The 22,392-nt window shown below is 43.6% G+C and overlaps 3 protein-coding genes across 4 annotated transcripts; 1 reads left to right on the forward strand and 2 right to left on the reverse strand.

Moving 5' to 3' along the window:
• Nucleotides 1–24: 24 nt before the first annotated feature.
• On the reverse strand, nt 25–9,056 carry rbm25b (RNA binding motif protein 25b). 2 transcript variants are annotated; one of them, XM_088286786.1, is made up of 18 exons: nt 8,859–9,056; nt 8,299–8,399; nt 7,924–8,129; nt 7,696–7,753; nt 7,243–7,403; nt 6,972–7,154; nt 6,813–6,896; nt 4,139–4,395; nt 3,956–4,073; nt 3,797–3,886; nt 3,007–3,080; nt 2,350–2,454; nt 2,093–2,243; nt 1,489–1,927; nt 989–1,269; nt 799–897; nt 682–729; nt 25–530 (listed from the first exon to the last, which is right to left on the reverse strand). In XM_088286786.1, exons 2-18 carry the CDS (start codon nt 8,375–8,377, stop codon nt 438–440), a joined length of 2,526 nt encoding a protein of 841 aa, XP_088142912.1. In that variant the 5' UTR covers nt 8,378–8,399; nt 8,859–9,056; the 3' UTR covers nt 25–437. The 2 variants fall into 2 exon arrangements, with proteins under 2 accessions (XP_088142912.1, XP_088142914.1); XM_088286788.1 differs by lacking the exon at nt 2,350–2,454 and having other exon boundaries at nt 8,859–9,052.
• A 1,861-nt stretch (nt 9,057–10,917) lies between these two features.
• hsp90ab1 (heat shock protein 90, alpha (cytosolic), class B member 1) lies at nt 10,918–16,137 on the forward strand. The gene is made up of 12 exons (XM_088286429.1): nt 10,918–10,955; nt 11,956–12,090; nt 12,168–12,374; nt 12,624–12,783; nt 12,900–13,033; nt 13,109–13,417; nt 13,502–13,667; nt 13,752–13,942; nt 14,032–14,179; nt 14,259–14,527; nt 14,825–15,158; nt 15,579–16,137. The coding sequence occupies exons 2-12, from the start codon at nt 11,956–11,958 to the stop codon at nt 15,695–15,697; spliced, it is 2,172 nt and encodes a 723-aa protein (XP_088142555.1). The 5' UTR covers nt 10,918–10,955; the 3' UTR covers nt 15,698–16,137.
• A 1,709-nt stretch (nt 16,138–17,846) lies between these two features.
• slc35b2 (solute carrier family 35 member B2) lies at nt 17,847–22,273 on the reverse strand. Its single transcript, XM_088286430.1, has 4 exons — nt 22,043–22,273; nt 20,060–20,250; nt 19,822–19,982; nt 17,847–19,278 (listed from the first exon to the last, which is right to left on the reverse strand). Exons 1-4 carry the CDS (start codon nt 22,060–22,062, stop codon nt 18,346–18,348), a joined length of 1,305 nt encoding a protein of 434 aa, XP_088142556.1. The 5' UTR covers nt 22,063–22,273; the 3' UTR covers nt 17,847–18,345.
• Nucleotides 22,274–22,392: the final 119 nt, after the last annotated feature.

Raw genomic sequence — 22,392 nt, forward strand, 5'->3', positions numbered from 1 at the left:
CAAATCATTCAAGTGTCAACAAAAACAGGTATAAAACAACTATTTTTTTTAATTGAAATGTTCACCAATACAAAAAAATGGAGAGTATCTTATCTGTAACATTTTCCTGTAGTGGTTTTTAACAAATGTATTCAGCGGAAACGAAATCAATGGCATGGCATGCCCCCCCGCGACCCCCACAAACGTGTTACTGTAGGTGTGCACACAAATGAAGCAATCCACATTCAAACGACATGTTGAAGACAACCTTGCCCCCAACAAGAAGTTCAAGTAAGCTGATAAAATCAAACAAATGGTCCTTTTAAGGAAATTATTTTTTCCAAAGAATGACATTATTTACAACAACGATGGCGAGGCACCAGAGAAAGGACACGTAGCAAGAGAACTCTCCTAAACCTATTAAACATTAGAATCGAGAATGTCATCGGCGTTTGTACTTATTTTACCAGACCAATCTTCTTGGCTTCTGTTTCATAGATGAGCAACCTCCACATCTTTACAATGAAGACTTCAGCCTCTTCGTCAAGAACCTACAAAAAGTAGCCCGGGTGAAAATAATTAATTCATCGCTATCTATTTGATGCAGCATAAAATTCCCATGACAACTTGTAGATGTTCAAAACATTTTCCGGATATGCTACACATCAAACAGCTTCACAAAAATGACAATCAGTGACTCACCATCGCGACGTCGTCCAAGATGCCCTGCGGGGTGCCGTGAGCCATCACCTGCAGAAACAAGGGTGAGTGCACACATGGGAAAAGTGGACATACGTGACCAGGGGGTGTGATGGATACCTTGGAGCAGACAAAGTCTACTAATGTGGGCTCCTCCTCTCCGATGTACTCTATGATCTTTTTATTGATCCACGGCCGCACATGTCGTTCCATTAACGTCTGTGGGGAAATACAGAAGGCGAGTGTTACATCACGTCGCGTCCCCATCCCGTCTGGATTACAAATACGTAGTTACCAGGTAGCTGCTTACCGTGTCCACCATGGACCAATCCAGAGGGTAGGAGAAAAGATCGGGCTTAGCCGTGGGAATCTTTTCAATGAGGCTCTTGATGTGTTTGCGCTTCTCCTCCGAGTTGGGCCCCTTGGCGCCGTCCGCCCCCAGGCTCTTGTCGTCGTCATAGTCCAGAGGCACCAGTTTCCTCTTGCGAGGCTGCTCGTCCGCCTCCTCGTCTTCGAACTTGCCGAAGACGCTGTCGACGGGCAGCTTCTTCCTCTTGCCTGCATTGGGCTGACTGGGACTTCCGCTTGTACCTGTGTTAAAAGTTAAACTCTGAAATGTTCACTTGGTCAAAGTCTCTTTCCAGTTAAGTTATTTCAGTGACCTCTGTTATTTTATTTATTTATTTTTTTTACAGGTTCATTTGTAATTTATTGAAAAGCTGTCTTACTAAGAAACTAAAGCTTTCTATATTTATGCTAATTTTCTCTATTGTTCCATCCCTATTTCTGAATGCAGTGAAATCCACTGACCTAGTTTGAGGCTGAGGCCAATCTTGGGTCTGTTTTCATCCTCTGGCAACTTGTTGGGGGGCGAATTCTCATGCGGGATGATGATGCCGCACGGCGACTCGTTGCCGGGCGTGTCGGGCGACGCGTTGCCGCTGGCCGATGACACAGACGGCGCTGCTGTGATGGGCCTCATCGTGGGCTTGAGACAGGGCTTGACTTCGGGGTTGTCCTCCTCGTCGTAATAGTCATCTTCGCCTTCCTCAACCTCTTCGTCTTCCGAGCGGACTGGGTGCGGACGATACTCCAGTCTGTCTTGGTGTCCACTATAATTCTCTCTGTGGTCACGGTGGTCCCCTCGGTGGTCACGTGAAGCCCTGTGGCGCTGCTCCCGAGGTTCCTCGTGTTCTGGCTCTTGGACGATTGGAGGCCGTCTCAGTCGCTCCTCCTCTTCCTCCTCCATCTGAACCAATAGGATGTGCCGGAGGTGAACACCAGTGACATGAATCAATAGGCAAGGAATGATGAAGTGACCTTCACAGAGACAACACTCATGCACGCTCGCGCAGAGATTTTCACACACGCATACGCACGCACAAGAATAATGATGTCAGAGATCAGCGTTTACCCTGCGTAGCTCCGCGTCTGGGTCTGGATGTCCCTCGTCTAGCAGCCTCTGTCTGATTTTCTCCAGCTCCTCCTTCTCTCTCTTCCTGTCACGCTCATCCGCCTCCACCTCCTTCTCTCTGTCTCTGAGGCGCTTCTGCAGTGCGCTGCCCCTAGTGGCCACAACGAGTAACGACAAGCTTCAGAACAATGGCTGCAGGGTTTTTATTTTTTGTCTGCCACCAGAATGTAAATGTAGGCCACGGCGTGTGTATTTACTGTGAAAAATCTTCAGGAAGCAGGATGAAACAATGACTTGGATAAATTGGAACACTACCATGTATAACTGTGGTTCTTGTTTGCAGTGTTGCACATCTTATGGAGCTTTACCAAAAAAAAAAAAGGCACCATGGGCACAAAATATTTAAAACCTCCTAGTAACAATTATGAAATAATTTCTAAATTATCTCAACGACAGCATCAAACGGAACTGAGCTAATTTATCTTTTGGAAGGAAGAGAGCCATTTTATAGCGTTTGGTGTTCAAAGGCAGTCAGTTGTCACATTGCTTTTCATCTTTCCCTTTGTTAGCCCAAAAATGGCTGCCTTGTACTAGCAGGCTTAGAGCCCAATTCAGATTTGATACTTTTATCCAATTATTTTGACTGCCTAATTTCATGCGCATTTCAAGTGATTGTGTTTACATTCATGGAACAGATACAGATGTCAAAATTGTATGTAAACAATACACACATGAGACAAACATTGCTTAGCATTTAGGCTGACTTTCTGATCTGAACATATCCAACTCCATGTGTTTTTTTTTTTATTTTATTTACTGTGACATGTCACATGTTGGAAAAAATAAAAAATAAAAAAATGTAAAGTTCTACTGGTGATTATGTGATTAACTACATTGGCCTGTATGCCTCCTACCTGTAGTATTTCGGGTCATCTCTGTCATCGTCGTAGTCCTCCAGGAAGCCTCTTAGCCGTTTGCCTTCCTTCACCTGACACAGAAATGAAATGGGAACACCTTACAGCCATTCATAACTCCAGTGGAATCACCAAATAGACCAAAAAAAACAGGCCATATATCAGAGCCTGCGGTGACATCACACAAGACCATATTTCTGGCCACAATTGTAACAATTGACTTTTTGAGAGGACTGTGCAACAAGAAGAATGTGAAAGGAGAAGAATATTGGTGAAGTTGCCGTGACATAAGAGCAAACTCAAAACAGAAAATACTTTTAGTGATTCACCAGCACTGGAAATGACTCAGTATTAATGTGACTGAGCAGACATGTATTTCTAATGTTGATGGTTAAAATAAGTTGGTTTTTATTTTCCAAATTTCCCACATTGTTGAGAGAATCCTCAGTCGACACGTTTTGACCATTTTTTTTGGGGGTGGGGGACAGGGGACTTTGAAATGCGACAAATGAAATCAGTGTCATTTGGTAGTGCATGTGACAGGCGAGCATTGGAACTTGTGTTTAGAAAGGTAAGTATTTTTTTTTTAACAAATTTGAAGAGGATAGGTATATCCATGCTGACAACACCAATGATTTGGCCTAACTGTGACCTGTTATAATCACACACAATCAGACACAGATGAACAACTGGGAATCCGCAATATCCTGCTGTTATATAATCAGAAAAAGGGAGAAGAAGACAAAAGTGGACTTAGGCTTGGCCAAGAAACAAAATCTCTCTTTCTCACCATCTCTCGTCGGCGTTCATCATCCCTCTCGACATCTTTGGCATAATCGCGTGCTTTCTTCCTCTCCCTGAGCTCCCAGTTTTTTAGACGCTGTCGTAAAAATTGTTTCAGATGAGCCACGACAACCCACACCCAAAGTCTACCAAAGTCGATTCCTACCTCCTGATAGGCTGCTTCTTTGTCTCGGAGTTTCCTCTCCAGCCTTCTGCGTTCGTGCACCTCCTCTTCATCGTCTTGGTCTCGTTTCTTTTCTCGCTCTCGATCGCGGCTCTTCTCCCTTTGGCAAAGATTCAGTCAGTGTCGTTTACAGCCCCTTGGTACAGAAGTGATCTTTTACTTTACCTGGAGCGGCTGCGAGCAATACTTTTGTCTCGGCTCTCCCAGTCTCGCTCCCTGGTCCGGCGCTCGCGGTCTTTGTCCCGGTCCCGCTCGCGCTCCCGTTCTCGTTCCCTGTCCCTCTCCCGTTCCCTCTCGCGCTCCTTCTCCTTCTCGCGGTCCCTTCGCTCTCTTTCGCGCTCGCGCTCCTTTTCCCGCTCGCGCTTCTCCCTCTCAAACTCCAGACGCTCCTTTTCCCGCTTGTCCTTCTCCTCCTCCCTTTTCTGTCGGAGGAAAGCACACAGAGGTTCAGAGGGCAGCGTGGGGTGAGGCGAGCGTTTGCACTCAACTTGCTTAAGTGGCTTCCAGACTGTGATGACGGACGAGGAGCTTTTCGTACGCTCTTACTCGTCCATGCGAATGGCTACAAGTCCTCAAGCTTACTTGAGATATAGACAGTCAAGTTTAGCGTAGACGTAACTGGAAAATACATACGAGAAACGACAAGGGGGAAAAAAAAAAAAAAAAAGCGCCGCAAGAGACAATGCATTTTCTCTCTCCTTAAGAGTGCCTCTCTCAGGACAAGGAAATACAAAAACAAAGAACAGACGTCAGTCTTTGCTTGAACTTGTTGTTTGGGACTTACAGGTGATGAACTATGGACTCAGCCCTTCGCTGCCCCTATAAAGCCTTTTAAGTTAGGCCTGGGAGGAAAGCAGGTCACACGGTGTACAAGGGAAACACGTTATGGCTTTTGGGTTTGCTTCAGCATCATCAACAGAAACAACCTTTTTTTATTTCAGTGAGTACATTGGAACATTTCTGCACAGATCAATTAAAAGTATTGTAGAAGCTTGGCTTACCCCCTGCAGAAGTCTACGGCGGCTCTTGGCGACCCAAGACGCACACGCACACACATCAACTCTGCCTTTAAGAGCATTACACACAAGGCTTTCGATGGGAACATCTTTCGTTAAAGTGAGGAACGCAGCATCCAGAGTGAGTGGACAAGCTGACACACAATCATGCTGGCAAGCTGTGATGGACAAGCCTTGGGTCTAATGCAGCGCGGAAAAAAAAATAATAACTGGAGTTACGGTAGAAGGAGAAGAATAGTCGTTACACTTTTAGCGATAACACATCAGTTGGGTGTTTCTGTATTACACTTACCTCTTCGTGATAAAGGAACAACGCTCCAAGTCGAGAAAAATTAGTTACCATAATTCCCTCAAATAGTGACCTCTATGCTAATAGACGCCATGCCTCAAATTACATTGCTGGATATGTCAAATAAACACGGCCTTTCAGGGAATTAGTGTTACTATATCTGGAACCGAAATGCGACGCAGTGAACAATCATTTAATTCAACACGATTGTGGACTTTTAAATTGTGATTTATTCATTAGGAAATGCACGTCATTGAATTACATTACTTCTTATCTAATGGAACATCTTACCAATTAAATGTCTGGCACCTTCGACATGTCAGGAAACAAAATAAGCCAAAAGATACTGAATAATATAAATCACATAAAACTTCATGAGTTCCTAGAAGGCTTGACTAAACATCTTACCTTTGTGCAGTTCTTTCCGCAGTTGAGTAAATGGACATCACTGGTCACTATTTGAGGAAATAACGTAGTATGGGAAATTCATCATATTTTAATGCGCAGTTTCTGTCCAACTTTCTTAGTTGGAACACCTGAATAGCGGGATACTACAAACATAAAAAATGCGACAGCCCTCCTAAAAAAAAAAAAAAAAACTAAATACCGACTGATATTATGACTGTTTTCCACCTGCGATAAAAGAATACTCGACCTGCTCACAACATGCACGCTCCGTAATAAGTTTGTCAACACTAAGGCAGAGCGAGCCAGGCACTGAAGGACAGCAAGATGGAAACGACACCTCAAAACATCACCACATGCAGAGGCACGTACCTTCAAAGTCTTCAGATCACTGTGCTGCTGTGAAGAGGGCACCCCCCTCTCTCGTTACCCCGTACTTATGCATCATGTTCAAGACTATGGCCACAGTTACTGCAGCGGTTATTCACAAAAGGTTTGTGCTTTAAACATAACCATCATCATCAGGACAACAGTTTACAGAAGACTCGCAAAGGCTCACACACTCTCCGGCTTTCCGAGGCACCGCTGATGGGCGCAAATTGGTTCGAGTTGGCGAGGACGGACGCTGATCAAACAGGCCAAAGTGCAGTGCAGTTGCCCCTCTGCGAGTCCTCAAGAGGGGGGCGCCCAGTTTATGTAGAAAGTAAAGGAAGGCTCATACTTACATCCTATCCTCGTAACTTTTTCCAAAGCTCTGAGATTCATCTTGCTTTAGTCACCATATGATCACTATCATAATGGTGGGGTTTAATCAATAGATTAGCTTTTAAGTAACTTTTCATCGTCTCCATGCATTGTGTGCGCGTGATAAATGCAAAATCTATACTTGTTACACCGAAATAGACTCACTACACAAATCTTTCGAGGTGCCTCGACATTAAAGATTAAATACCGCACTAAGTGTGAAGCAAATTAATCGCAATGTGTACTTTAATGACATCCAATTCATTCAGTCTTTATGTTGGTAAAATGTTGCTGAGTGTGCAAGCTACAGGAGTGAACTATTACGTGATCAGCTGCAGTCCAAAAACCTGAAATGTCAACTAGAGGATCAAAAGGGTGACTTTACCTTGTGAGTGTCGCGAAATTTACTAATCTCTCGTGTAATCAGGTCTCTCTTGTCATCCTCCATATCGATTGTGTTCAAGTCATCCTGTGGATTGAAGTAAAATGTCATTTTTTTTGCCACTGTCTTATGCTAAAGTTCGTCAAGATGGACTTGTCGCACCTCATCTTTTTTGTCTTTTTTTCTTTTTCGCCGCAAGGACTCTTCATCCTGACAAGGCGCGCTGAGCTCGTCAGCATATTCCCGCATTAATCCATCAATTGCACCTTTGACGACCTGATCCTTCTTCTTAGTCTCCTCATCCAGAACCTCCTCTTGATCATCTCCATTCTCTGAGTCGACTTTCTGGTAACACAGACAACAACGTTGGAAGTAAAAACTGAAGCATAATCTTAAAAAACAAGATTACAGTAAGGGAAAACAAATATCCTACCCCATTTGCACTCTTCTTCTTGGCCTTCCACTCATCCAGCTGCGCTTCCGTTTTAGGATCCACTCTCACAAGAAGGTTTTTGTCCCCAATGTGCATGTCATGAAGCAGCCGCAGAGCTCGGAGAGTGGAGTCCGGCTCTTTGTACTCACAAAACCCAAACGCTGCCAATAAACAACGATTTGTTTGTTACAGCTGATGTTGTTTATTTGTAAATACTCTTGAAATAAAGTTGAGTCCTATCATACAGTGGATAACTTAGTTTTATGACCATTATGTTCACTTAAAACACATCCTCGTAATAAAGCTCCTGCAACAGTGGCCCTGGAATATAATAATACCTTTCCATAAGATAATTTGGGAAAAGTTCAAAGATAATCAAATCAGAACAGAGTTTTCTTAACATTGCAGTTTGCAATAAACTTAAACACATCAATGTAATTCATCATGGGTTACCTTGTAGCTTGCCTGAGGCTCCCTGAACTCTTTTCCAGCTCAGAACTATTCCACACTTCTATAGCAAGGGCACAAAAAGACACTCAGAAAAAATCATTCCACATAACCTCAAGTTACCCCAAGCAACAATAAGAATTAAATTAAACCATCATATGCATGTACACTGGTGAGATGGCACTATTAATAATGAATAAATGCATTGCAGATGATCATAAACCCGTCCCTTACCGCTAGCAGCTGCCGGATTAGCATGTCTGAGGCTTTTTCAGATATGTTGCCCACAAACACTGTAGTTGTAGGGCCAGCCTCCTCATCCTTGACTCGGAGGAGAGCGTCCTTCCTATGGACTGGAGGTTTGCTGACCACAGGCAGAGACGACACTATTACAGGGTTAGGGGTCATGATGCCCATGTGAACTGGGATCATTGGAGCTCCTGCAATAAGAAAGTTGTGCATTACTAATTTGTATTTAATATTCATGTGAATGCTGGCATTTTTTTCAGTCCGATTTTACAGTTTAAACGTGAGGTCATGTAAGATACTTTAAAAATGTGTACCCCACCTCAAACTGTATGAAAGCGTATGAATCATTTAAGGGCTTACCTGCAGGGAATCCCGCATACTGAGGAGGCATCCCAGGAGGGGGTAACAGTGGCCGGTTTAAATGTGGAGGAAAGGACATCGTGGGTCGAACTAGGACTGACCTGATGTGGAATAGTGACAAACATGCATTACGTTTTACTCGAAGTATTTAACAGAGAAGATAGCAGTATAAGAGCGTCAAAGCGAACAATGTTTTAATAAAGGCAGATTGCAACTTCCTTGTGTTGCAACTTGTAACTTTAGAGTTTTGTTATCGTCGTTCAACGACCTCGGAGTCACAGCGTGCTAAGTCTTGGTAATTGCGCTAAGGAAATAGGCGAGTAGCAGGGTGTCAAAGTCCAGTGTTTAGGCGAAAATAGACGCCAGGTCGCCCTCAAATACTTTATTTCTTACTATAATAGTCATAACGACGAAAACGACGAGGGCAGAATGTTACGCGGCCATTAACCACGCTATATTTACCCGGCATGGCTAAAATAGGCTAAGCTACTATCAGCAAATAAACGTTAAAAGTCTAGCATATAAAATGGCGCATTCAAAGACAAAACATGGTTACCTACCCCGAAATATTCCTTATCTGAATGTACCAAGCGCCTAAAACGGTGCTTTAAAGTGCGAACGGCCTTCAAAAAACGACTGGAGCTGGATTAGCACAATAGCTAGCCGCCGGCCCGCTATTACACAAACGCAAGTAACGACAGTGAAGCAGCGAAGGGGCGCGTGCTTCTAGTTCCGGGATGTGGCCGGCGCACGGAGCTACAATTGGCTGAACGTTCAGCACAAAGCAGAGCTTGAATGTTACCAAATCGAACAAACCACACATGGCCGAGTATGCTAATAAATGTTATTATTAATGTTCATGTTTATGTCGTATTAGTGCTGTTTGGTCGTTGTTTGTACAATAACAGGTTAAATGCAGTCGAGGAAAGTACATGTTCGTTAATTGTTACTTGTAAACTATATTTAAGAAAAACTTAAGCGATGATGCTTGTACCACATGTGCACCAATTACCCCGGAAATCTGGACGCAAGGATGTTCGCGACGTCATTGGATTACCAGTATTGTCAGAAAATCAACATGGACGGCCTTCTGGAAAATCAACAACAAACACAATCGTATGATTTAACATCATAAATTTTGGCCCATTGAGTTCACATGTTCTCACCAAAACAAAGACCAGACGAAGTTTCCATAAACAAACATTAAAGAATCACGTCACATATGCACGTGTCATTTATCCGCCCTTTACCACTGCTGCAAAACAAGATTTATTCTGTTATCGCCTTCGCGTAAAAGCAAATTGTGTACCGTCTAAGAACAACCACAGTTACACAACTGGAGTGAAGATTTGGATTGAACCGTGAGTATATTCGAGGGTATTTAAAAAAAAATCCATAATGAATACATTCAGGTGATTTCATGACAGTATTGTTCTATGAGTGACATTAAAATTATTCGAATTTCTAATTTATGAGTATAACTGAACGCAACATTAGCAACCATACAGAAGCATATCGAAACTCAATTTGAATCTAAACAAACATTAAACAAGTTAAGTTATGTCTTCAACTGTTTAGGACACACATAACATATCCCCCAAAACATTCCAAACATGTATTGAAGTAGTCAAATATCGGCAACTGTAATTATTTTGTGTATGTTGTATCTATTCTCCCACTCAAATAAAAATAAATAGTAGATTTCGTATATTGACATATTGCCGTTACGAACATTAGCAATTACTGTTCGCTTAATTGTGTAATTTGTTAAAATAAACATCACAAAAAGGTTGCCATAGTTTTTGTGTTAGTGGCAGCTGCGTAGCTAGGGCTGCAGTTGACAAGCATGTGACGTCACTTCAGGCGCGTTTTCTTTTTCTTTTTTTTCTCTGTTGTAGAAAGTGCTAGAAGAAGCGAAGCACACCCTCTTCATTTCCACTATCCCTACGCCCAATTAAAAAGACCCTGGTGTTTTTTTCGATTTATTAGGATAGAAACAACGTTATGACACATTGACTTTAAGCACCTTTCTTGTGATAATTAAGACTTTTGTTTCGATCGTGTTCGTTGGCAGCATTTGAGGACTAGTTGTTCCCCATGAAAACGGCCTCGAAGGCTAAATAATCTGTGATGCCACACGATGGCAGCAACGCATTCAACAAGCATGACTTTTATGTAATAATTTTCTGTATTATCTGCTAGGTTATGGGTAGGTTTGGTGAATATATACCATTACAGTATCAACTAATTTAGGTAATTTAACAGTAGGCATGCTTTCAAAGCAACTATTAAATCACATAAGTAACTATACTGAAAACACCATAAATATTTATTTTGCCTTTGAAAATGTCACCAAGGCATATGTTTGTCACTTCCATTTTATATTATTCCAAGTGCGTGTTTAAAGAAGTACTAAAGTCTTTAATTTGACTTTTCTCCGTAAAGAAGCTAAAAAAAAAAATAAAGGACAAGCAGTGCGGTTCAATGTTACACAGTGCACCGCGGATGAATATGACTTGCACCAAGTCGAAACCCATGTGTATAAAGATTCCGGTCTATTGAAAGGAAGTCCCTTTCCTTTTCCCTGCAATCAGAGAGCAGAGGGGGACGTTTACTTGTTTGCATTTTATTCAAGAAAAGTCAACGCAACAAACAAGGTGGGTGCACAAGGTCACTCATCCCAACGCTCGGTTGTTTTTGTGGGTGTAGCGTCATTATTTCTTAGTTATGCGACGTTTTTCGTTCCGATGGGATGTGATGCGAGGGCCCCTGAGTCATGACGGTATCCCGAGCATCATATGTCTTCTAAATCTCATTTCTGTCTTTAAAATGTATTAAATATGCGTGATTTACTGTCACGTAATGTTTGTTTTGGGTTTTGACGCATTGTCGGGTTGCGTTAAAAGATGCAGCGCTGCAGATCAAGGCGGCGGGTCGAGTTTTGGTTACATAAAAGCAGGTGTGGTGGTACTAGCCTTATAGTTTGCTAATATTTGCTCCGTTAGTCTGAGACAAGGTCGTAGAGGAAGCGTTCGATTCCTCAATGACGACGCTTTTTGTGTTTACAAAAAAAAAAAAATCGAACGATTGACATACATTAAAATAATTAGACTATCAGTCGTTAAAGTAATGCTTCATGGAATTTAATAACTCGACGCTATCACAGAAAGGAGAAAAATGTCTGCGGTATGAGTCGGCCCGCTCGATTACGATGCTTTGTGTGGTTTCGGCTGAAATGTGAGCGCTCGGCGTCACTTACAGTACAAGTCGCGTGTGACGTCACTGAAAAGTGGGCACACGGTGCACGATTTCTGTAAAGAATTTTTTTTATTTGTCGTTTTTCTCTGCAAGCACGTGCTTGCTGGGAGCCATTGTCTATGTGTGCGCGCGCGTGTTGACGCCATGTTGGTTACGGGCTACTTCCGCCATCTGGAGCAGCGAGGGCGACTGTCTTTTAACTTTGAAGAACCTTTGACCACAGATTATTTTTATTAACATTTCCCTGCACGCATTGAGTCGTACTAAAAAAATCTAGTCTCAACTAAAACACTTAATAGTGTTGGTTTTGATCGGAATGGCACCACCTCTGCCTCGAATGTGTTACTGCTATTGCTGCAAATAAACCGGATTCAATCTAACCCTGTCTTTATTGTGCAGATGCCTGAAGAAATGCAAGAGATTGAGACCTTTGCCTTCCAGGCAGAGATTGCTCAGTTGATGTCCCTGATCATCAACACCTTCTACTCTAACAAAGAGATCTTCCTCAGGGAGTTAATCTCTAATGCCTCTGATGTAAGTCGGACAGGTCTTGAGAGGTCAGAGTTGGGTGAAGTTAGCGTTGCATTCATGGTGTCGTTTTGATCAATCAGGCTTTGGACAAAATTCGCTACGAAAGCTTGACTGACCCGACCAAGCTGGACAGCGGCAAGGATCTGAAGATTGACATCATTCCCAACAAAGTTGACCGCACCCTCACCATCATCGACACTGGCATTGGCATGACCAAGGCTGACCTGATCAACAACCTGGGAACCATCGCCAAGTCTGGCACAAAGGCCTTCATGGAGGCCCTGCAGGTAATTAACTATTGATAAAGGGACCTCAACAGACATTTAATGTCAGATCATGATGGTGACTCCTCAAACTGTTAATTGGGTTCTAATTAGGTCCTTAGCTACAGTTTTTTGGGGGTTTTTTTTTAACCAAAAAAGTGCACTTCCCGTAGGACACCTGACAGCAAGGATGCATGGAATAGACTGGCCTCATTGTATTTGCAAGACCTTGCAGGTGTAATTTTCACATTGCAATTTGCCTTTTTCTTTCAGGCTGGTGCTGACATCTCCATGATCGGTCAGTTTGGCGTGGGTTTCTACTCCGCCTACCTCGTAGCCGAGAAAGTGGTCGTCATCACCAAACACAATGACGACGAGCAGTACGCCTGGGAGTCCTCCGCTGGTGGCTCCTTCACAGTCGCCGTTGACAGTGGTGCGTTGTCCAAACCGTCACACGCCTGATTTATGAAACTGACCCGATGCCTGTCGTTGTTTAATTTGACAGCCCGTCGGAACACTGTGCAATCATAGTTGTGTAACTATTTGCAGGAGAGCCTATTGGCCGTGGAACAAAGATCATCCTGCATTTGAAGGAGGACCAGACAGAGTACATTGAGGAGAAGAGAGTCAAGGAAATCGTGAAGAAGCACTCGCAGTTCATTGGCTACCCCATCACCCTCTTTGTAAGTATTTCTGGCTTGTTTTCTGCAGATGGCGCAAAGCCACACTCTGAACTGTACGGCTAATGTGACGCATAGGTGGAGAAGGAGCGCGACAAGGAGATCAGCGACGACGAGGCAGAGGAGGAGAAGGCGGAGGAGAAGGAAGAGAAAGAGGAAGGCGAGGACATGCCCAAGATCGAAGACGTCGACGAGGATGAGGAGGATGACTCCAAAGATAAGGACAAGAAGAAGAAAAAGAAGATCAAGGAGAAGTACATCGACCAGGAGGAGCTGAACAAGACCAAGCCCATCTGGACCAGAAACCCCGACGACATCACAAATGAGGAGTACGGGGAGTTCTACAAGAGTCTGACAAATGACTGGGAGGATCACCTGGCTGTGAAGGTATTGCTACGACGCTAATTAGACTTCACAGGTTGCCTCGCATCTGATTTTGGAGATCAAGCGTTCCTCGTCATCTCCTTGCAGCACTTCTCCGTGGAGGGTCAGCTTGAGTTCCGCGCCTTGCTCTTCATCCCTCGCCGTGCGCCTTTCGACCTCTTTGAGAACAAGAAAAAGAAGAACAACATCAAGCTGTACGTCAGGAGAGTCTTCATCATGGACAACTGTGAAGAGCTCATCCCCGAGTACCTCAGTAAGATTAATCTTCGGGCGGGGGTCTGCTGAGCCACTCCGTTTCTGAGGTTCTGATGAAATGTCATTTGCGTTTCCTCGCCAGACTTTGTCCGTGGCGTGGTGGACTCCGAGGACCTGCCCCTCAACATCTCCAGAGAAATGCTGCAGCAAAGCAAGATCCTGAAGGTCATCCGCAAGAACATCGTCAAGAAGTGTCTCGAGCTCTTCGCAGAGCTGGCCGAGGACAAGGAGAACTACAAGAAGTTCTATGAAGGCTTCTCCAAGAACATCAAGGTAACTTGTTAAAAGCTGTTGAGTTGAGAATAAATTGCGTGCTATTCAGGTTTTTGACGAAAAAAAAAAAATTGATCATTTGTATTTAGCTGGGCATCCATGAGGATTCCCAAAACCGTAAGAAGCTGTCAGAGTTGCTCCGCTACCACAGCTCCCAGTCCGGAGACGAGACCACCTCCCTCACCGAATATCTCACTCGCATGAAGGACAACCAGAAGTCCATCTACTACATCACTGGTCAGTTTTCAGCTTGGCTCTGTCAACCCTTGATTGCGCTTTTGAATCTTAATTATCCTGAAATGAATTCTTCCCCAAGGCGAGAGCAAGGACCAGGTGGCCAACTCTGCCTTTGTGGAGCGCGTTCGCAAGCGCGGCTTCGAGGTCCTGTACATGACGGAGCCCATCGACGAGTACTGTGTGCAGCAGCTGAAAGAGTTTGACGGCAAGAGCCTGGTCTCGGTCACCAAGGAGGGCCTGGAGCTCCCTGAGGATGAAGATGAGAAGAAAAAGATGGAGGAGGACAAGGCCAAGTTTGAGAACCTCTGCAAGCTCATGAAGGAGATCCTGGACAAGAAAGTGGAGAAGGTAGGAGTCGTTGGAATTGTGACGGAATTTTCTTCTACATTGAAGCTTTTGGACTTGGCCCAATCGTAGTTGTGTTGTTACAACAGGTGGCTTAGTTGAACATTACTTTGACTCTGGTGAGTCCACCGTGCAAGGTTTTGAAGAGTTCTGATTAACTTGTGAATGTCATTTAACATTGCCTGGGTTGAAAATTTGCTTTGACGCGAGTGAACATAAAACCATTTTGAGTCGCATGCTACTTAACCTCATGCCGTTCGACACTGCGCATACCTGAAGTGCTGCCACTCCCCCACGCAGGTGACCGTTTCCAACCGCCTGGTGTCCTCTCCCTGCTGCATCGTGACCAGCACGTACGGCTGGACGGCCAACATGGAGAGGATCATGAAGGCCCAGGCCCTCAGGGACAACTCCACCATGGGCTACATGATGGCCAAGAAGCACTTGGAGGTCAACCCCGACCACCCCATCGTGGAGACCCTGCGGGAGAAGGCTGAGGCAGACAAGAACGACAAGGCCGTCAAGGACCTGGTCATCCTGCTGTTCGAGACCGCCCTGCTGTCCTCCGGCTTCTCTCTGGACGACCCACAGACTCACTCCAACCGCATCTACAGAATGATCAAACTTGGACTTGGTAAGGACACGCACAGAAACTCCAGCTGCAATGATTATTCGTTTCAATACGATACGTGCTCAGCAAAGCAGACCTCAAAGGCTCAGATGCGCTTTGAATCTCAAACATGTAATTGGCACAAAAACTCATGGTAGCGCTTTTCCACCTACAAGGCGCTGTGAGTGTTTTGACCTGCTCAAGGTCACAACTTGTGCCGAGTAACTCGACAACAAAGTGGCGAATGTTTTAGCCAGTTTACAGCCGGCTCAACATTAATGAATACATTTGAAAGTGACGTTTTCAGCTTTAAAGGCACCTCTTTTATAGTACACTTTAAACCGATTTTGTGTATTTTTTTTTTTACGCATCTGCTGTGATGGAAATGCATTATAGAAAATTGGATGGTGCTTGACGCAAACTCCCAATTTTTGTGTCCCTTAGGCATTGACGACGACGACGTCCCCACAGAGGAGGCAACAGCCACATCTGCCCCAGATGAGATTCCTCCACTAGAAGGCGACGGTGAGGACGACGCCTCACGCATGGAAGAAGTCGATTAAACAACCCCTTTCAGATTTCTATCAATCGGTCTCATGTTTCTATTGTTCATCCTTTAAACTGCAGTAACTCTAAAACAAATATTCATGTCGTTTGGTGGACCAGTGTTGCTCTTGTTGTAGAGCATTTATCTGCAAGACCCTCCTTTTAAAGCGAAGCAGTTTTTTTTTTTGTTTTTTTTTTTTTTGCTGTAAAGTTGGTGACCGCACATTTTGTTTTATCGAGTACCCTGTTGCACTGAGTTTTAAATGTGGGAGTGAACATGGGAATGGTACATTCCATTATCGGGTCTGTGGTGACGGTTTGGGTGAGTTCTGATCATCTGCAACACTGCACGCTGCATGGAGAAAGAGGACTGACTTAAGATTCCTTTGCCTGAGTCCAGGCTTGTCTGTATAAAAGTATTGTTTTGCAAAAAATAAACATGCAATACTGAACTCAACCACGTCTGGCTTTGTTTATTTCCAGTGACGTCACGACATTTATGCTTTACCGCTTTTAGCCACTAGGTGGCCAACTTTTATTAAAAGTGAAAGCAATGCGTGAATGATGGTCACCAAGTGGGAAAGGAAAAATCGAGTGTATAATTGTGACATGACATTCGAATGAGGAAGGCTACAATCTGATGAGAATGACGCTTCATGAATTGTGTTTTTTGTCATACTGTCCGACCTTTTCAGTGGTGGAAATATTCAGTGGGAGTGTGTCCTTGAACACTAAATTTTAGTCAGTCATTGCACAGAGGGAACTTTGTCATCAAGAAACTACTGCAACGCCCTCTTGTTTTCCTCCTGCAAATATTTTACTGAGCAGACTTGAGCTCATGCCAAAATTTTGAGCTACGCTCCAGAAGAGGTCAAATGTGTGAAGTATTAAGCTGGTGGTTTGGGACCCAAAATAGGGTTCCGCATTCATTTTGGGTAGGTTATGGACAGCTAGTAAAAAAAAGTATACATGTAGTTGTTCAAATACAGGTGTACCTCAATATTTAAAAAAAAAAAATGTAACTTGAGGGCCTGAGGGCACCGAATCAGTTGGGTGGCCCTTTAGAGTGCCCTCTTTCTCTTGAGACGTCATGTTACTTTACATTGTTTTCTAATGCTGATATTTTAACATGTGCCAGTCGTAAAATTCCCCACAGTGACCGAGTTCCCATACATGAAGATCTTCCAAGTTCATGCACAGTGAATGATAATACATGTTGAGGTTTGTGAGTCAGCCAAGGGCGGGATTATACCTCCCCAAAAAAAACCAATCAATTTCAGTTACCGCTACCAATGCAATAATTTTGAATATTAACTGTAAGTACAGTATTTTCAAGTTTACGGAGTCAATATAATCAAATTGAATCAAAGCGTGGAATAATGTGTAAAAAAAAACAAAAAAACGTCCTTTTCCCTTCTTTAATCCTCCTGTAAAATGTCAACTCCCAATAACTCATCTTAAGACCTCATTCCTTATAAAAGAAGCAGAACATTATATATTAATATGTATTTTATTATCAACCAATCCACTTACCATAAGTAAGAGATGTTACACTGTACTACCCCCTTGACCGTTTCCGAGGGTCGTCCCCACATATTTGTCATCATTGTTCACATGGTGAGGTCGGACACAAGATGCAGTGCAACAGACATGGTGGATAGAAAACAACTTAAAAGATATATTACCATAATTAGGAGGTGATGCTATGACGTAATGACAATTACTAAAAAAAAAAAAAAAAGTGTCTTAAAAATAATGCAGCACAGAGAGAACTCCTTTGCAGCATCTCTTTTGGTCACGTCAATGGCCCGCAAAAAAGTGCGCGCGCATACGCTGAGGGGCCACAATATCAGGTTCCGAAACAAGGGCAAAACGATTCCGCTGGTGTATTTGGACTTGTAATAAAGTGTCAGTTGAGTGTATGTGTGGTGTGCAAAAGATATAGGTGACGTTTTATCATACAAAAGACAAAAGGCCACTTTCTCTCCACATGAGAAGCACATCTGGCAAATGGGACAGAAAGAAACGGGATTTTATGACATTGACCATCTTGTTTCGGTGTTCAAACTCAATTAAGGCCAATGTCATAAAGTCCAACTGTTTTGGCCATAAAGCTCACATAAAGTTCGCTTTCAGATGAAATTTCAGGATGAACCTAAAAATCTTTTCAGGTGAACTTAATTTCTTTAAAGGGGAGGTCAAGTCAAATTTTTTTTTATTATTCTGAAAAATTAATTAAAGCAGAAAAATCCATCCCGACAGAGCAGCCATTTTGCCACTTGCTGTCAGCTGGAAATGACATCACAGTGCCTAAGGGTTCAGCATACGAAAGTCACATGTCCAAATCCTGAGCCGTGATCGGAATTCAAGTTTGGAGGTCAAATTAAGTTTTCCTGTCAAGGTTACAGAACATTTTCGGTTCATCCTTAACTTTTTATGGAGTCGTTTTTTTTCTCTCAGTAACAAGGAGTGGCCGCACGGGGTGGTTTAAGGGAGAAGAACATGTTGTGACTGGGAAGAGGCAGGTAGTGAACCAGTTGGAGGCACAAAACAAAGAAAATGATCCCTTTTCAGTACCTAACAGACACAAAAACAATGAATGCGAGCCGTTTTAAAAAAAAGCACCACAGAAAACGTGGCCTCAGTCCTAACTTTGGTGCAAACGCTACACCTTCTGCGCCGTCGACTGCGCCTGCCGCCGGCTCGACTTCATCCGACTGCGGGCGTACACTCGCAAAAAGAGGGCGAGAAAGACAACGGCGACGCCGAAACCGCCGACCGGTGTGATGGCGTGCTTGTAAAGAAAGCAGGAGAGGAGGATGGCGATGGCCTGCCGCAGCGTCATGATGATGGTAAAGACGGCGGCGCCAAACTGGTTGATGGTGTAGAAGATAAAGAGCTGGCCGCACGCCGAGCAAACGGACAGCAGCACGGCGTGAAAGGCGAACTCCGAGTGGCGCGCCATGAACGCCACAGAGTCGAAGAAGGCGCCCTGCTCCAGCAGCGAGCCCACCGTGAAGAGGCAAGAGAACAGGTTGACCCCGAACATCATTTGGACTGACGACATCTTGTACTTAAACAGGTTGTCCTGCCAGTTGGAGGTGAAGCTGTCGAAGACGATGTAGCCCCCGAGGATGACCACGCCGCTGAAAGTGGTGACGGTGGACCGGTGCTTGTCGCCCGTGCTGGACAGCAGGAACATGCTGACGCCCATGGAAATAAGCGCGGCCGTCAGGTATTCCCAGTACTCGTAACTCTTCTGGGAAATGACCTTACCCATGAGCATGACGGGAATAACCTTGGAAGCCTTGGCCAGGACCTGAGTGGGGAAGCTAATGTACTTGAGCGCCTCATACTGGCACCAGCTGCTCATGATGTTGGAGAGCGAAGCAAACGAGTACTTGTACATGGGCGTGCCGTGGCGCGGCTGCTTAAACAGCAGGCACCACAGCCCCGACACGGTCAGAGCCAAAATCCGGTTCATGAAGACTAAAAACTGAGAGTCCTTGAAGCGTTCGCCCTCCTCTTCTGGAGTTGAAGCGCCGTAGGAACGGGTCATGACCCGCTCCTGCAGGACGCCCCATGTCAGGTATGACGCCTGGCACACCAAAAGAGCACAGTGAGCGCAAAAGGGGGGTGGGAACGAGGGCTGAACAAGGAATCGGATTTAAAAACCAAAATCGCAAAATCACAAAGGCTGCAACTTTGAAAAAAAAGGAAGAAAAAAAAAAAAAGATCTTTAGCCGCGGCGGGGAATTATCCAATTTCACGTGGTCAGAAATGTATTATCGACTACAAACATTGACAAATATTTCCTGAGTTCAAGCTTATTAATGTGGTTGCAGTTCGCAAAGGCAAATCAAACTGAGAAATATTGATAAGATTTTTGATGCATTTGCCCTGACAGAAAAACCGGTAACCCTTTTTTTTTTTTTTCCAGGGCTTCCTTGATTTTCTACAATAAAATCAATTTCATTTCATTTAAAATATGCAAATGAACTATTACCAAACTGAGCTCACTCTTAAAGCAAACATTAAACAGTCCTCCCTGCACCTCAGCAAATAGAAGAAGCAGGATCATAACCGGCTCATTTTAAAGCTTACATATATATTCTTGTGTATTCAACGGGAGGATCCTCACCTGAAGTCCAGCAGCACAAAAGATCAAGTGAACGGCCTGTCGCAGCGCCGAGCTCGAATCTCCCTCGTTCCTGGATGTGACGGACACGTCGTCCAACAGGCCCGACTTTGCTTCACTTCCAAACACACAGGCCTTGATGACCAAATAAAAGAAGCCGCTCCCTGAAAAACAAGCCAAGAACCGCATGATGTGTCGACTCAATTCCAAGAGGCATCAAAGCAAAGACGTTGAGCCGCACCCGTGTCCAAGTAATTGGTACGCTTGAAGTAGCGGATAAGGAGGTAGCCGGGGATAATTATGGTCGAGTAGCCCAGCACGTTGATCAGGAAACGAAACAGCCACACGTCACGCCAGCCATCCAGTAGCGAGGTCTCTTGTTGCGCGGCGATGGCAGATGGGAAGAGAAGCAACACCAGGGCAGGATAAATGCTGTGAGGCAATCACACAAAAAAAGGCAAAATTGTCAAGAAATGCGTACCAATTTACAGTCAACGACTCCCCGATGGAAAAAAACGTGGCAGTGAATCTGGAACATGGTTATGATTGTTTAGGAATTTATTTTTTTAGTATAGTTTGTATTTATTTGATTTGGACTTTTTTTTAATTCAGTGAGTTTGAATTACTTTTTAGATCAAGTTTGTCAGTTTTAAATTTGTCAAAATTTTTAGTTGTTTTAATAGATGGACTGTTTGAGTACAAGATTACTAAAGAAAGGTCACCAAGTATAGCGTAATTAAAAAAAAAAATTTAAAAAAAATCAATAATTCTTAAACAACTGACCATCTTTTCTTCTGTTGCTACGCGATATATTTAAAATCCTACCGGACTCTGCAATCACTTGCCTTTTTTTCTTCCTTTGAACTTAATTCAACATATAAGGTTTTTTAAAATTCATTTAATACACATTAACATAGAACACCCGCAATTATTTTTTTAATCATTAAAATCACAAACAGAAAGGTAGATTTGAACCCTTGATGCAATACAACATTACATTTTTGATTGGCCATTACATCTGTAACTTTTCAATTGTCTTTTTTTTATAGTAGATTTTATGTTCCATGTACAGCACTTTTTATGCAGTAATGGTTGTGCTCTATAAATAAAGTTGAGTTATATATAAAGTTTCATTTGAAAGAAAAATATTATTTCCATACAGTATAATTTCCGCATCAATGATGACACTCTGGGTGAGTGCACATGAATGGAGAAGGTGTGCTCCTTTGCCTCCGTGGCAAAAGGATCAGATCCCATTCGGGTCTCCGCGTCTGACTCACACAGTGCGTCTTTGTGCGTGACTGGGCTGTGGTCTGGACTGCCAGGAGCCCACTGCAGCAAGACCTGAACCTGAACAAGCAATCAATTGCATCCAGGAATGCTGTGCACAAGATGGTCAGCAAGTTACGGGCTTTAACTGCTTGTGAAGGGTGCCTGTTTATCCCTTTGACGTTATTCATGCGTTCAGCTCATGAAAACAAAATGAATAGAATGATTATTTTTCACACTCCAGACTAACGGACTCATTTTTTTAAGGCACATGGAACAAAATCATTCTACATACGGTAAAGAATGTTCTGATTCAACTTGCCCTTTCAACATTGTTGCAAAATTCAAGCACCAACACATTCTGCTCTCTTAAGCATACCAAGATCAAAGGTGAAAATATGACACACTGTTATTCCTGGCATCTCCCTTTGTTGTCTTTATACTCCGTGGGAAAAGATTTGGGAGCTTCTGTGCAAATATGAGATCCAATATACACAAAGTAGCGGGTTCTAAAGATGAAATATGCATAAAGTAAAAAAAAAAAAAACGTTCTTACATATAAAATAAAAGTAGAATGAACAGAATTAAACCTAGTGGGGGGGTATTCCACAGGAGGCCTGGGTTCGAATCTCGAATTTCCCCATTGTGGGACTAATAAAGGGAATATTATTATTATTATTGTAAAGAGCATTGAGTGAAACCCAATGCACATTCACTTTCTGCAATGTGTTGCCGATAAAACATATTGCCCCAAAAACTTGTCATTGTAAATGGGGCACCAGTGGGAAAAAGATCATGCATGACCACAAGGAGAAACATAACGAAAGTTACGAATAGGCTAAAATAATATCTATTTTGTTGCGCTCGACAACGGAGACGGACTTGGGCTCAACTTCGGATCGTTTAATAAATTCGACTCGTGAATAAAACGTTTGCGCCAACGGTCCAAAATTACCTTTGTGAAAAAGATGTCATTTTCCTCCCGACACCCGGCGCAGCGCCGACACACTCAAGCGCTGAAACGGAGCATAAATCGGTCCGTCGGGAAGACTCAGATCACCTGGGAGGGTTTGTTTTCTCCGAGACTAGCTACCCTTAGCCAGCTAGCTTCAACTTAAAAGATGAAGAGCCGAAGTGACGACGAGAACAGGAAAGGCGCCCTCCTCTTCTCACCAAGGGCTTGCCGATGAAACATTTACAGCGCCACCTGCTGCCACGGAGAGGTTATTGCTGCTCAAGGCTGACATTGTTTTAATCATGCGCTAGTGAGTGGGCAACATGTTTTTTTGTTTGTTTTTTTTTTAC

The sequence above is a fragment of the Idiotropiscis lumnitzeri genome, chromosome 21 (genome assembly GCF_059441095.1).
Source record: "Idiotropiscis lumnitzeri isolate Australia: NSW breed Sydney's pygmy pipehorse chromosome 21, RoL_Ilum_1.0, whole genome shotgun sequence".
Classification (NCBI taxonomy): Eukaryota; Metazoa; Chordata; class Actinopteri; order Syngnathiformes; family Syngnathidae; genus Idiotropiscis; species Idiotropiscis lumnitzeri.